The following is a 14,535-nucleotide window of genomic DNA, read 5'->3' as shown; positions in this document are numbered from 1 at the left end:
GATTTTCCGAATGCATCGCGATTCTTTCTCGAGTCGATTCTGAGCTTAGTTAAGAACAGCAGATGGTGCTGCATGCACTCTGCTCATTTCCATCTGCTGTTAAAATCTATGCTCAGAATCGATTCCAGAGAGAATCGCGATGCGATCCACGAATAGATTCTGCATCGATTTATCGTCGCAGCCCTAGTGTGTAGTGTTGTGTACCTTAGCTACTGTGCACGCTGGCGCTGCCGCTGATCATCGCTTTCTATATAAGCTCTACACAACTGTTATCTAGCCCCGCCTCAGCCCCTTGCATAGGGCCTGAACCAGCAATGAATCCAGAGAACGGTCGTGGCCGAAACGCTGTGTTTTGTAATCAAAAACTAGTTGCCCTTGAGCATTGACTGTTCCGTTGTGTGGCTTGACAGCTATAAGACAGAATACAGAAAGTTCTTCTGTATTGAAACTCTTTTCACTGGTAAGATAAAGTTCCAAATAAAAGCATAAAGTGCTTCTGTCCATGTCGGATTGTACGGAGGCGTGACATGCTCTTCCGGGGACAGAGAGTGCATTATCAGAACGCTCCCCCGGACAGCTTGCGCTGAAACAGATCCTCTCGCAGGCTGGCCGAAGGACTGCTATTTCAGTGCATCTGGAGAATGCCTGCCTCTATGTTCAGAGCATCAAGAGTGTTTCTGATGTTGCTTCATAGAGTCAATTGCCCAATAGAGATTCATCTCCACTCCACGAGGAGTCTTGCGGCGTCTCGGACTTGAACTAAGGCATGTCTATTCGGGATATTTATTTTGCGGCGGGTTGGTCCTCGCAAAACGCTTCCGCTAGATTTAATTACCTGAAAATTCCCCTTATTCTTACCGCATGTTCTGTCTGTGCAGGGGAAGACGGCTGAGCAGCCATTGGATGACTGAGAGATTTCGTGGCTATGCCCCTCTCTGGCACATGCTTCAACTAGGTTGTATAGGCTGACGTGCAGTGCCATTGCTCGCATTGTTGTTAATAGCTACTGCATATGCAAAACTGATGCTTCATGACACAGCTTTCTGTGTCCTATTATTTCAGCAGTATTCAGGTGTTACAGATGTAGCTATCTGCCCTGTTTTTGTGCTTATGAACTTGGTTCTTCCCACAGATTTATGCTGGACGCTGTGAATATGTCACTCGTAAGAGCTGGTTTAATGTTGTATGCACCAATATGTTTATTGCTTATTATTACCACGCTCTGCATTTCGTTAGTCCAGCATTGCTCAAATGTGTACATTCATGAAATAATTGAATGCAGCTCTCTCCCCTCTAAATGAGTGGAGTTTGTGCGCTAAATAATTCTGGACGATTGACATAGTCCATTCAGGGAGTATTAAACCACCACAGACTTCTGCTTCTCAATCACCCAGAGAGTGCAACTGGGCTTTGTTGTGATGCGAGCTTGCATTTCACAGGGGTGCTCACAGTTTGTAACTTATACTTCCGTTCATTTCGAGCCGAGAAGTTTCTGCCCTTAAGAGTTCCCAGGAAGCACTCAGGCTGATGGCTGCGACTTTGGCAGTGTGCTTTGCTTTGTTCTCACACATAAGGCGACGATAGCAAGACTGTCAGCTCTCTTATGTCTGTTCTCACGTCCCCCGCTCTTTGCGGCCAACAGGAACTGTAATGGACTTTGTGTTCTGCTGTGCAGTGCATTAAGTCATAATATATCTATTGAGATGTGCATTCAAGTGAGTGCATTGAGACAGACCCTCACACAGGTTTGGCCAGGGCACTGGATTATATCAGTGGGCTTGAATATATCTACTTTATGGACAGATAGTCCCTGTTAGCCACCTTGACTTTTTGCAAGAGTACTTGGACAGCAACTGTATGCCCTCCTTGTTTTAAGTATACCGTCATAACGGCATGACACCGTCATATTTATAGTTGCCCCGGCAGAATGTCCTGTCAATAAGAATTTCGAGTGGCACAAGAAGGCTGATCACCTCTCGCCCACCTACATGATCAAATCGTACTGGGCACTCTGGTCAGTTCTGTGATTTGAATGTTTCCTCACTTGCATCGCGAGTTTGTCTTTGCAAGAAGATTATGTCTACAACTTGAACTGAGATTGTGGGTGGTGTCAAATAGATATTGACGCCCCTGCGAAGTGGTGTTCAACTAGGTCGTTTAGCCATTCACAGTCTGTTGTTACAGGTGCAGACACTGCTGCCTTTCTGCGTGAATGGTCGCCCTCGTGGGTTATATCTGTGCTCATTGCCTTTGTACACATTCACGGTATAAAAGCACAGACAGGAATCTGTCATCGTTTTGTTGGTTTCTCCCACATAGTTAGTAACCTTTGCGGAAAAACCTATGCCAGGTGGGCTATGAGGCACCTATGCATGTTGCTATAGCCTGTACGTGTTATTATAGCCTGAATGTTCTTTGCAACTCATGCATTGTCCGTGCAGGAATCAAGCTAGCTGAAATCAATGTTCAGCATTTGTCTAAACTGTTGCAGCCCCACCGAGTTGGCAGTTTTCGACTCAGTCGTGTTAATACTGACTGGGGATTAGCACCAGTGTTACTGCTGCCGTCGTGTTCATCTGCACTGTGTTAACCCCACGTGCATTATGTTCACAACAGCACTGGCATCGCCGCTACAGTGGACATCAGTACTAGGTGTTGGCTGTCACCTATCCATGTGTCTGTGGTACTGAATGGCTGCTGTTAATGCAGTCTGGAGACAAGTGCCGACATGAATGCTGGCAGTGAGTGTATGGTTAATCCAGGATGCAGGCAAGACCTTTAATCTGCGATGTGTTTGCAGTAGTCTAATGCTTGTGTAACTTGCTCTTATAGCTGTTATGCCGCTGAGTTTATGAGATCTTCCGTTGTGTGAAGTACTTCTAGCTGAGGTCAATGGCTTTGCTTGCAGCCGATCTGTACCTTGGCTCTCAACACAGTGAGATTTTATGAGATACCCAAAGCGATATCTTCAATGACACAGTGTGGAGAGACCGACTCGAGAGGGAACGTTTCAGGTTACCTAACGTAACCTCAGTTCCCTGAGAGGAGGGAACGAGACACTGCGTTTGCTGCCTTGTTACATGGCTCAGAGTCTTTGTCAGCTGCACTCTGTTTCAGTCCAAAGATTCTGAGGCAATGGCATTCAGCGCCGCCTTATAGTGCGGGGGAGCCCGCCTCTATTTTGCACGCTTAAATGCCATTGGCTGGTGAATTCTCGACGGCGAGATTTCATAAGGCTTCAGTAGTTTCGAGGATAACCCCAAAGCGACATCTTCGATGACGCAGTGTCTCGTTCCCTCCTCTTAGGGAACCAAGGTTACGTTAGGTAACCGGAGACATTTAGGAATGTGTCTTACCACATCCAGAAACCATGGTAATACTATGGAACTTTTTGTAAGGGTTTATTCAGTTTATTTTCATAACTCTGTTCACATTTCCGTCCCACAATTTAATTTTCTAACCTAAGAAAGATTTGGTGACATCATATTCCCCATTCGATTCTCATATAATTTTAAAGGGGTCATGAACTGCCTTTGTTTTTTATTTTGTACTGTTCTCTGAGGTCCACTTTTAATGTTATCAAGATTTTTACATCAAAATGCGTCATAATTTAGAAGTAATAAACTATTTTCTGCCCTGTTTTGACCCCCCTCATCAGAACGCTCTGTTTGAATAGGCGTGGCGGATTGTAGACTCGGACAAATCTGTTGTAAAAGGAAGTGAACAAAGGACCAAGTTCTTACTGACGTGATCTGGAACATTAAAAATAAAATTCATCCACTGATCACTCTTTCCTAATGTTGGGATCAGAAGGAAGGCAAGGCAAAGACTGTGTTTTTCCACAGCTTGGCACTACAAAGCATTTTGTTGCCATCTTTATCGTTTGGTTTCTGTGTAGACCTGCATTTGCCTCTCGTTATTCATCTACTACATGCGCAAATCAGTGGGTGGGGCTAAACAGGCAGTGATGTAGAAGTGGGTGTTGATCTTCTGCGGAGGCAGTGTTTAGCCACACTATTACGTCATAAAGTGACACATTCCACAACCTGCCATTTATAAGCTGTTTTTAGACTAACGAGAAAGTTTTGAGTTCTGAAACTTACAGGATGTTTTTATAGTACAATGACCTCTTATATGTCAAAAGATCAAAGGAATTTAGATTTCTCAGTTCATGACCCCTTTCATATAATACATCTTCTACAGTAACATACATGCCATCCTTTGAAAAGTGCATAAACATGATGCATGAACTTCCTTAGTATTGTTTCAAACTGCTTCCCCATGTGTGCTGATTTGATTGGTCCTTTCTCACTGTTCTCCTGGCTTGCATGAGGCGTGTTATTTGATGGCGTGTGTGCGATGATATTTATGTTTGTGTGTATGATGGTGTTGTTTCTGCTGAGGTTAATCTTGCATGTTCTCTCCCTCCTGTCCCCTGCGTGACACCCCCTGCTGCCCACTCCAGGACCTTGCAGTGGGACACTGACCCCTCTGTTCTTCAGCTGCAGGCTGACTCTGAGCTCGGGTATCTCCTCCTCTCTGTCTCTTTCTTTCTTTCATTTTCCTCAGATCTGCTGAACTTTTAAATGCATACACATACACATTTACATGTACAAATATTTTTCAACAGATGTACATGCATTTCTTTGGACACCTATTGCCTACATTCAGTGCAGAAATGTGTGAATGAATTTTTTAATTCTTTATTTTGTATTGACTTAAAAGAATGCATAATTTAAAATGCAAACATTTTAATTTTAAAAAGTAGAATTAAAATGAATTTAAATTAAAATGTTATACTTTACCTTATTACTTTTTACAGCAAATGTTGTCAAGACTACTCTTGTTTGAAAGTATGCATGTATAGATATATAGATAGATAGTTAGATAATACAGTAAAAACACCAATATTGTAAAGTATTTTTACAATAATAAATATTTAGGCTGCATTGTGCTCACCAAGGTGGCATTTAAAGGATCAAAAATACTGTAAAAGCTAATATCATGAAATTTGTACAATATCTACAATAAAAACACTAATATGAAATATTGTTAAAATATTCATAATAAAAACACTAATATAGTGAAAAATTATTGCAATTTAAAATGAATAGAAAGCTCAAAAGAACCATATTAATTTTTATACTGTATATTGTGAGTATAAAATTTTTGATATATGACTAAAAGCTTAGAAGTTATTGGTTGAAAAGCAAGAAGATTTATTTAAAAAAAAAATGTAACTAGTCCATAGGCAAAGTAACTTTAATTGTAGATGAATAAAATAAGAATTAATATTATATTATTGCAGTGTTTGTCTTGTTTTTAGACCGATTGTGTTCTAGGTTCCCTTCTAATGTCTAATTTACTTTTTTTACATTGATAATCTACATTTTCATATTTGTGAATGTGTGTGTGTGTGGTATTGCACTGCCTTTGTACCGTAGTGTACCATTGTGTATGCAACTTTTTCTTTGTTCCTCTCATTTCTCTATCTCATTCCCCTTTCTTTTTAAGTTTGTCAGGTTCAAGTGTTTTCAGCTGGTCACTCTCCAGCTGTGTGCCCAGGGCTGTATGTGACAGTGATTGATGCACCATGCCATTTACATGGAATGCTTTAAACATTAGTTCTAGCAGTCAACTGAGGGTCATCCAAACTTACAATATGTTCATGGACCTGAATAATGAGCCCTACAGCATATTAGATGTAACATTGTATTTTATCACCGTGATGCAGTCAATTTGTTATATGCACATGCAAGCATGTGCACACTTGTGTCAGGTTGTAGGACATTCATAGTCTGTATTTCTCTCTCCCCAGATGTCGAACACATAGATTGGGACCTTCTAAGATAACTCAGGTGGATTTCCTGCCCAGAGAGTTGGTGTCCTACTGTAAAGAGACTCAGACACCGCTAGCAGCTCATCAATCTGAAGGTAGATACTTACTGTAATATTCTATATGTTTTGAAGATGCTACTTTTAAACTAGACTGTAAATTGTCTAGCTGCTATTTATAATCTAGAATGGTTAAACTACATTTGAGCTAACCTTGTGATAAAGTAGCCACACTGGCAACTACAAACAAAAATTGCTAATTACATTGAAACTATTTAAGGGGGCAGATATATATATAACTACTGGTAGAGGAAGTGTTGATTCATTCCAGTAACACAAATCTAAACAGTTCAACCAGTTTACACGAAATGAAACTAATAAAAATAGAAACACAGTCATTTGCATTACTGAGTCCAACATTTAAGGATGAACAGCAGCATTAAAAAAAATTCACTACAAAAAGTTGACTCAAATGAATCTGTGAATCGTTTTTGAATGAGTTCATTTACATTAATCTTCCAGTGAAGCAATTCACTGAAAGGAATCAGTTTAGGAGGGCCTGTGTGATTCAAGTTCGTTCAGCTGTAAAGCTGCATGTACAATATAATGTGACATTCTTTAAAAACAGCACTTTGTCATGCTACATCGTAGATTGTTACTGGAAAACCTGTGTTATTTTGGAAAGAGCTGAGCTATTGTCACACTAATGAAAAATGTGGTGAGCATTGCTTTCGGTTAGTTATTCCCCAACTCTGAACTATAACCACATGAACTGTGGGGAGGAAAATAATGCTATTAATCAATTTAGGTTTTCTGGCTAACTATGATGTGAGGTCACAACCTATGCTTAACACTTAAATAAATGTAATTCAAATATATTTTCCTGATGTTTCAAAAGCACCATTTTAGAGTTAGAACTTATACAGTTGTTGCCTGTTGTGTGAAGTGAAATTTATGTAGCGCAAAATCAGACATTTAATTACAATTGTACATGCACTCACCTTGTCAAACACTGTTAAGATCTACAATAACTTATTTATGTAGTTCTGAAATGGGCTATGTGAAATTGAAAGGGGCTGCTTGGTGAAGAGCTTTGATTTTCATCGCTGTCAGGTGGGCTGTCATCCTGACCGTCTGGTTCCGTTGAAGAGCTCCAAACCTGTGCAGATTAAGATTCATTTGACCAGCTGCGGCCTCCATTTCCTGAGAGGGGAGGTGGGGGGACGGCTTTTTTGAAAAGAGATGCCTGCCCATCAGTGGCTCTGCTTGAAATGGCAGAACAGTAACGGCATTGAGTCAGGCTTTAAGTGGATGCAGACGGGTAATTCAAGATGGCTTCTATCATCAGAACATCACTTGGAGTTGTGCCTGCGTTTCTGTGGAGGGCTACCGGTTTACTTTTACCTTTCTGTTGAGATTGTTGGGTCCACTATCAGTTCAGGTGCATGATATTTCAAAAATATTGTAGATGAATCCTTTGTAGACCGATTTCTAAATCCATCTACATTTAAATAGTAATATACCTGGGATAGTTCACACTAAAATGAAAGTTCTGTCATCATTTATTCACCCTCAAGTTGTTCCAAACCTGGCTCTCTTTTTTCTCTGGAACACAAAAGAAGATTTTGATAATATTCACAGTTTTGGTGACATTCACTTTAAAAATCTAAATCAAAATATCTTCTTTTGAAAGAATGATCATTTTTAAGTGAACTTTCCCTTCAAAGTCAGGACTCAACAATAGTGACTTTTGCTTCAACTTTGGTTATATTTTTTATTAGCCCTGTAAACATATAAATAAATTATTTATTAGCATATTTTTAGATACTAGTTCAAATATCTCACAAAAATATACTTATATAATTTTTTTTGTATACTTGAATTTATTTTTTGTAAGTTTGCTTTAGAAAACAAAATGACAACAAATAATTTATTAGATTTTTCATTTACAATAGTAACTAGTAGAAATTATACAGCTATAATGATAATAAAAACAGCTATAATAAAAGTCCAGAAGGATATAAATTCATAAACCACATTTTTCTGGTGTTTATTGTAAATACCATGGTAATGTTATTTAGAACAACAATATTCCAAACATCACTGAAATCCATGTTTAAGCTTGGAAGGTATGAAAACAAAAGATACAGTGAAATAGCATAATCGACAATCCTTTTTTGTTGAATCCTGAAAGAGTACAACTCCTTTAAATGGTTAAATAGTAAACTCGTACCTCATGTAGCATGATACCGTATTAATAAAACTCCTCGAGCTGATTGATTTATGAAATGTGAAAGTGCTTAATCAAAGCCACTTTTGCTTGTTTGTAAAAGAATAATGTCAGGATATTTCTCCTTATTAGTTTAAGTGTGGTTCCTACCACAAAGACGACTTGGCTTCTCCATTAGTTAACTCGACACAGCAGTCAGCGCTGAGCCTCCCTCTTCCACAAGTGTACTCTAATGTACTCCATTGGCTTCAATCATATATCTGAAGCCAATCATATTTAAAGTGTCATATTTCAATGACATTTTTAAATTTATAGCTTTGTTAAAATGAAGCTCACAAAGAGCTCGGCTAATTTGATTGCATCCCCCAGACTCGGGAGCCAGGCCTGGTATAAAATGCAGATGGTTTGAAAAGCACCCTAAACATCTCCATATGGACGGGACCCCTAACAAGCGGCTTTTGGTATATTTGCATAACATCACTGGTAGTTGTGATGTGAAGCACAGCTTTTGCTATTTGGTTTCCTCTGATTTGGGTTTTAAACCTGCAAGCGGTGCACTAGAAATTAGTGTTTTGTGAAACACAGACTTTACCTCGCTGCTCTCCATCTCATCTTCTTTTTTCCTTCTGCATTTCACACCAGAATCCCTCCATCCTCTCATGGCTCCTTGATCCCTACGCTGGCAACAGCTGCTTGCCATGTGATTGGAGACTTCCTGCCATTATAACTGATGTGTTTTTATTCTTTCCACTTCCTTGAAGCCTGATCAGAACTAAAATTGCTGGCGGAATTTCCTGTCAAGGCAGGTCATTTATTCAGCAAGTGCAACCGATGACAAGCCTTTGATTGGCCGTTGCCCTTAGCAATCGCACTCTGTACAGCTTATTTGTTTTTTCCTCTCGGCCTACAGATGCAGGTTGAGCTCACAGCTGTCTGTAGGTACAGGTTGTCTGTCCAGGGGAGACCCTGCCCCTATAAGACCTCTCACATGAGAAAGAGAGGAAGTTTTAATAGGTCTTTCCACCACCTGCTACAGCTTGCTTTCTGTGTTTGTTCAGGCCGCTGCAGAGGTTTCGTCCATTGATTGGTGAAACTAAACAGATACCTTTTTTCCTTTTCTTTCTTTTTCCTCTCTGACCCTCTCTCTCTCTCTCTCTTTTTCCCTGAGTTGGGGGATGCAAAAACCGCCCAGGTGTTAGCCCCCCATAGACTGCACTATAACACTGTCATGAAAGCCAGCAGTGCCTGCAGAGACCCTTCTACCAGCAGCAGCCAGCATGTAGTTTGATTAAGGTCAAATTAACCTGAGCAGTTTCCAGATATGCTTGGTTAAATGTCTCCTAAAGAACATACTGGTAACACTTTACAGTGTAAGGTTTCATTTGTTAACATTAGTTAACATGAGTTAACAATTAATATTACTTATACAACATTTATTAATCTATGTAATGTTTATCTCAACATTATTTAATAATTTTTTTAAGATCAAAAGTTGTATCTGTAAACATTATTTAATGCCCTGTGTTAATAAACAAATGAGACCTTACTGTAAAGTGTAAAGAATTATTTCCCTATTCCCTTTGTATAAGGTGGTAGTCCTTTTCACGTGTGTGCTCATACAATAAACCTTAAAATTATAAAAGTATTTTAACATGCATTGTTCATAACACTAACTAATCTACAATTCCTGTAGCATTGAGGATCCTTTTCCATTCAGACACTACTGTTAAAAAGTTTGGGGTCAGTAAGATTTTATGCTCATCAAGACTGCATTTATTTGATGAAAAGTGTGAAATAATAATAAATTGTGAAATATTATTCAAATTTAAATTATGCGTTTTATATTTTGTGTTTTTCTGTTTTCTATTTTATGTATTTTTCATGGCAAAGCTGAATTTTCAGCAGCAATTACTCCAGTCTTCCATGTCACATGATCTTTCAGAAATCATTCTAATATTCTAAACATTTCTTATTATTCTGTTGACAGTTGTGCTGCTTAATATTTTTGTGTAAACCGTGATGCATTTTTTTTCAGGATTTTTTGATGAATAGAAAGTTCAAAAGAACAGCATTTATTTGAAATGGAATGTTTTCAGAACATTTTTTTTTTATAAAAAGACATTTTATAAATGACTTTACTGTCACTTTTGATCAATTTAACACACACACACACACACACACACACACATATTACTGACTCCAAACTTGAGAAGACGTGAGAAGAAATGAGAAATGTTTAGGATTCTATGCTACATCTAGGTCACTAATCAGTCAAATTTGTGACACTATTCATGCAGATTCCTTTGTACAAAAGGTCAGAAGGTCTTGTTTTCACTGAAGTACAGGGTTTTTCTTAGGCTAATATCTGATGCCTTTGGCTTAACACGCTCAGGCGAAGAGTTCCTTAATGGATCCAAAAGGTTGGCCATGTGTATTGTGTTCGTCAGCTGTTTTGTTGACCTCAATTTAGCCCTCGTTGCAGGTTTAGTCACGTGCAGCTTCAGCCCTTGTGCTTCCAGCAGTATCAGATCCCATGATAGATACGATTTCAGAAAGATTTCCGCTGGTGGTCTGGGAAAAGTTGGCAGAAATGAACGCCAAACCTGTTAGCCAGTGGCTCATTTGTGGTATAAAAGCCTTCCAGATCTCACCATCAGAGGCAAAAGACCTTAAAATGACATTATTGTGAAGCAACAGCACTGGATGTGTAGCATGAAGTCATGACTCAGCGGTACTGGTCAGTCAGGGGTTGTGACCCATCTGAACTTTTAACCCCGCTGAGAAGCCTATTCTCTCCAGCCGTAGTTTGTCTCACATCAGTCTAAATGTGTGTGACTCTGTTTAGGAAAATTTAATTCAATTAACTGTTTGCTTCCGTCTCAGCTTTGCTGTAATGAATATGGGTAGTGTGATATGTGTCCAGGTTCTTGTGTGTTGGTTGGTCGGGGATCTGTCTCTGCTAAGTGTACATTGTTCTTCACTCAATCAAATTACCCACCAATCACTGAGCGCCATATTCAAGGCTCCAGTTGGCTCTTGGCGACATAATTTGTATGAAAGAACTGGCTTGTAATTCTTAAAAACTGCTGGGAGTGGATAACATTGCAAAAGCATGGCTCATCCACTGGACAGTGCGCTCTGGGAAAGTCGGCTTCCCAGTTATATACTTTCCTCTGGCCCATCCAGTTTCATGCTGTGCATTTTTAGAGAAAGTGACCCCTGAAAATTTGACATCCTTGAATGGATCGGTAGTAATTAAATGTTAATCTGTAAAAACAGTTTGTAAAAGAACACATTAGATCTTTTGTGTCACTCTGTTTTGAGAAGGAACAGTTGTTCATCCAAAGGGATATTTCACCTAAAAATGAAAATTCTGTCATCGTTTGCTCATTCTTAACCTTTCTCAGGGCTCCAAATGTCCACACAATAAACATAAAAAGTAATTAATTACATTTAAAATGTAGTCATTTTTGTGCATTCATTTGCAGTTTCGTCAGACATCATCTTGTTAAAGTGTTCGCCAGTGTTTCCTACAACAACAAGAACACTGCGAGCCATGATGTCCAGAGTCAGTGAATCGTTTAATGTTACTGAGCTATAAACTGATTCCCTCATTGAACTACGAGTAATTTATCAGTAATGTGTGGTTCAAAATAAAGTAACTGTAACTGTCATTATTTTATGTTTTAGAAAATTAAATGATTCTGTATTTAATTAAATGACTATATTACATGACAACACGTAATTAAAGATACATATTCACATAGTTTTATTGTAATAAATAACGTAATGATAATAATAATAATAATAATAATAATAATAATAGTGGTATTAAAAAAACATTTGTAAAAAACATTTTACCAAAATAAAATGGTGTTTCATTTTAGGAGAAATTAAGTCAACCATTACTTTAATGACCTACATTAATGCTTTGAGAGCAGGTCTTCTGAAACATAGTCTTCAACCTTTTCTGATGGAGCAAGTGGACCTATCAATGAAATGTGGTCCAAATCAGCAGAGTTTGGATCTACGGGTAAGCCATAACACTTAAACGGCTTTAGCAGGCTCTGCCGCTAATTACCATCAGCCGATAACAATTGTTTAACACTGTAGTTTAAAAAGTCCCAAGTATTTCACCCCTGTGCAAGATAGTGAGACCCAAGATTGGTTAAAAACCATAGAACGTTATAGCAACCGTCATGATACTGAATTTTGTCATTTCTGTACTGCACTTGGTCACCCCTGTCCTGGAAACCATCTCAAGGAAGTTGAACAGTGCAGAAGGTCATGGAAATGATGTGGTTCTTTGTTTCTCACAATCTCTCTCTTTATTTATTTAACGTGTGCATGTACTTTTGTGTGTGTGTGAGTGTGGCTTCTTTTGCTGGAATTTTTCAGGGCCATTAGCTCTGGGGGTCTCCAGTGGGAAGTGGTGATTCACTTTTTACAGTCACTTTTTTGGTAAACTTGTGGTGGTCCTGTAATGGTTCCTAATTGCAGGCAAACTGAGTTCTAACTAACTGCTAATCTGAAAGACATTACAGGGACTTTGCAGAGACCACCGTAACCAAGCGGTTGAAAACAACAGTGAATGTCAATTGATCCCAGCCAAACATATTGACTCAATTAATTAATTATGTTTTCGGGTCAGTGTTTCATCTCTGAATAGCGTAGGAATAATCATAATGTTTGATGACACAGCTATGATTATTAACAGTCAGGCTAATTGAGATTAGAATGATTTTTTTCCAGGTCATTCTCAGGAGCGGCACAAGTTATATTTGCTGTGAATAAAGATGCTTGAAGGAGGCCTACTTAAACCATTTAAAAATCTTTTGTTTCTGGCACATGTATTTAATATCACCTTGACAAACAGTTTTGCCTTGTTGAGAGTGTGTTGCAGTTGGTGTCTCATAAACAGCAGTTTTCTGAGGCTCTCATGATGATTGTGGTCACGGCTTTTGCCCATAGCCTTGCCATTCGGGACCAGCTCGCCCTCAGTGTGGGTTTAGCAGGGCGTATGGGTCACATATGGAAGCGCTTCATGCTGGCGTGTTGTTTTAGCTCTTTTATACAAGAGAAAAGCCGAGGGTGTCAGTGTTCACAAAACTAAAGGTTAGCCAAAATTCGCTCTCATACAACAGTGGTTGCTATTTTCTTCCATCTCCGTCCCAGGGAGAGTCATGTCGCATTTAGATACTGTTACATTTACTCTCTTTTGATCTGCAATGTCAAAATTAATTGTTGGCATTAGAGGGGATGTCTGTCTTTTCTCCCTTTGCTCTGTGCTGAAATGCCTAGACTTTGAATTCATCGAAATCTTCTGACTCTGGTTTCAAGCCCAAAAAGGCCTGAATCCCCAATGGTTTGGATCGAGGCGGGATGCCAGTCAAAAAAAATAAAAAATCTGATATCAGACAATACAATGTCTTTCACAGTAGGTGGACCTTGCCAATCTGGACCCAGATGATTATAATTTTCCTTTCTTACCGCCACATAATAAGATACATGAAACCACCTCAGCCAAAAAATCGGCCCCTGTCCACAGAGCCACTATAATAATATTTGCCATCTGATGTGTGTTGAACATCAGATGGGATACTGTTTCATTCCTCTGAACAGTTAAACTTTTTCCATGTAGCACACAAAAGTTGAAAGTCCCATATTCCCCAGGAACTTCTAAGATCGTTGTAAGGTCAGGTGAGGCGGTGTACAGGTCTGGGTGGTCGTAGGATTGCTGCTACAGAGGGTTTCTATTAAGTATTTCAGTTCTGCATGAAAAATAAAAAAAATGTGTGTGTGTGTGTATATATATATATATATATATATATATATGTATAAAGAGTACCGGGGATAAGAGATGTTATGACTTTACTTTTGCAGTTTTATTTGGACGTTAAGTAATTCTATTTTTTTATTTCTGAATTGTAGCTGAAGGGGTGGAAGCAGTATTACTGGTTTGTTGCCCATTCGTGTGGTTTGTAGTTATGAAATGCAAACACTGTATCCACAGCCATGGGCTTTCACACAGCTGCAGGGGGCTGTCAGCTCAAGGACCTGGCTCCACTCTGGCTTGTGCTCCGTGTGTTTGATGAGCAAGTAGCCAGGAGTACAAGTACTCTCTCCACAGCTTTTTCCCATCTGATTTCACAAGACAGTCTGGCACTCTCTGTGTGTGTCTGAGTGAGAGAGATGGGAAAAGGAAAGAGAAGAGCTTTTGTTGGCTGGATTGGTCACAGTTTGCAGACTGCAGCGTGTGCGGAATCTATCATCATGGCTTAGTCCAGTTTGATGTGAATTGTTTTCCTGTTGCTATTTTAATATTAAAATTTTTAGATTGAATTTGTTACATTTATGTTTATGCATCTCACAGACAATGCATTCAGTTCAGGCTCGATACTGAGCTCCTGTACTCGTACTCGTTAAAATGCCCCGATACCAAACGCCGATACCACACAGCATGTGATAAG

General features: G+C 39.2%; 1 protein-coding gene across 4 annotated transcripts in view; it reads left to right on the top strand.

The window, feature by feature from the left end:
• Positions 1–14,535, top strand: part of LOC107665675 (cytoplasmic dynein 1 intermediate chain 1) — a 72,665-nt gene that overhangs the window by 10,402 nt on the left and 47,728 nt on the right. For 2 of the 4 annotated variants that reach the window (XM_016456657.1, XM_016456658.1), the window contains 2 exons: positions 4,466–4,525; positions 5,819–5,934. In XM_016456657.1, coding sequence (XP_016312143.1) covers positions 4,466–4,525; positions 5,819–5,934 — 176 coding nt within the window. The remainder of the gene's footprint in view (positions 1–4,465; positions 4,526–5,818; positions 5,935–14,535) is intronic. The other 2 variants (XM_016456660.1, XM_016456659.1) reach the window with 1 other exon arrangement.

Source organism: Sinocyclocheilus anshuiensis, unplaced genomic scaffold (genome assembly GCF_001515605.1).
Source record: "Sinocyclocheilus anshuiensis isolate Anshui unplaced genomic scaffold, SAMN03320099.WGS_v1.1 scaffold932, whole genome shotgun sequence".
Classification (NCBI taxonomy): domain Eukaryota; kingdom Metazoa; phylum Chordata; class Actinopteri; order Cypriniformes; family Cyprinidae; genus Sinocyclocheilus; species Sinocyclocheilus anshuiensis.
Note: the sequence above shows the minus strand (reverse complement) of the source record. Positions and strands in the feature narration are given on the sequence as shown.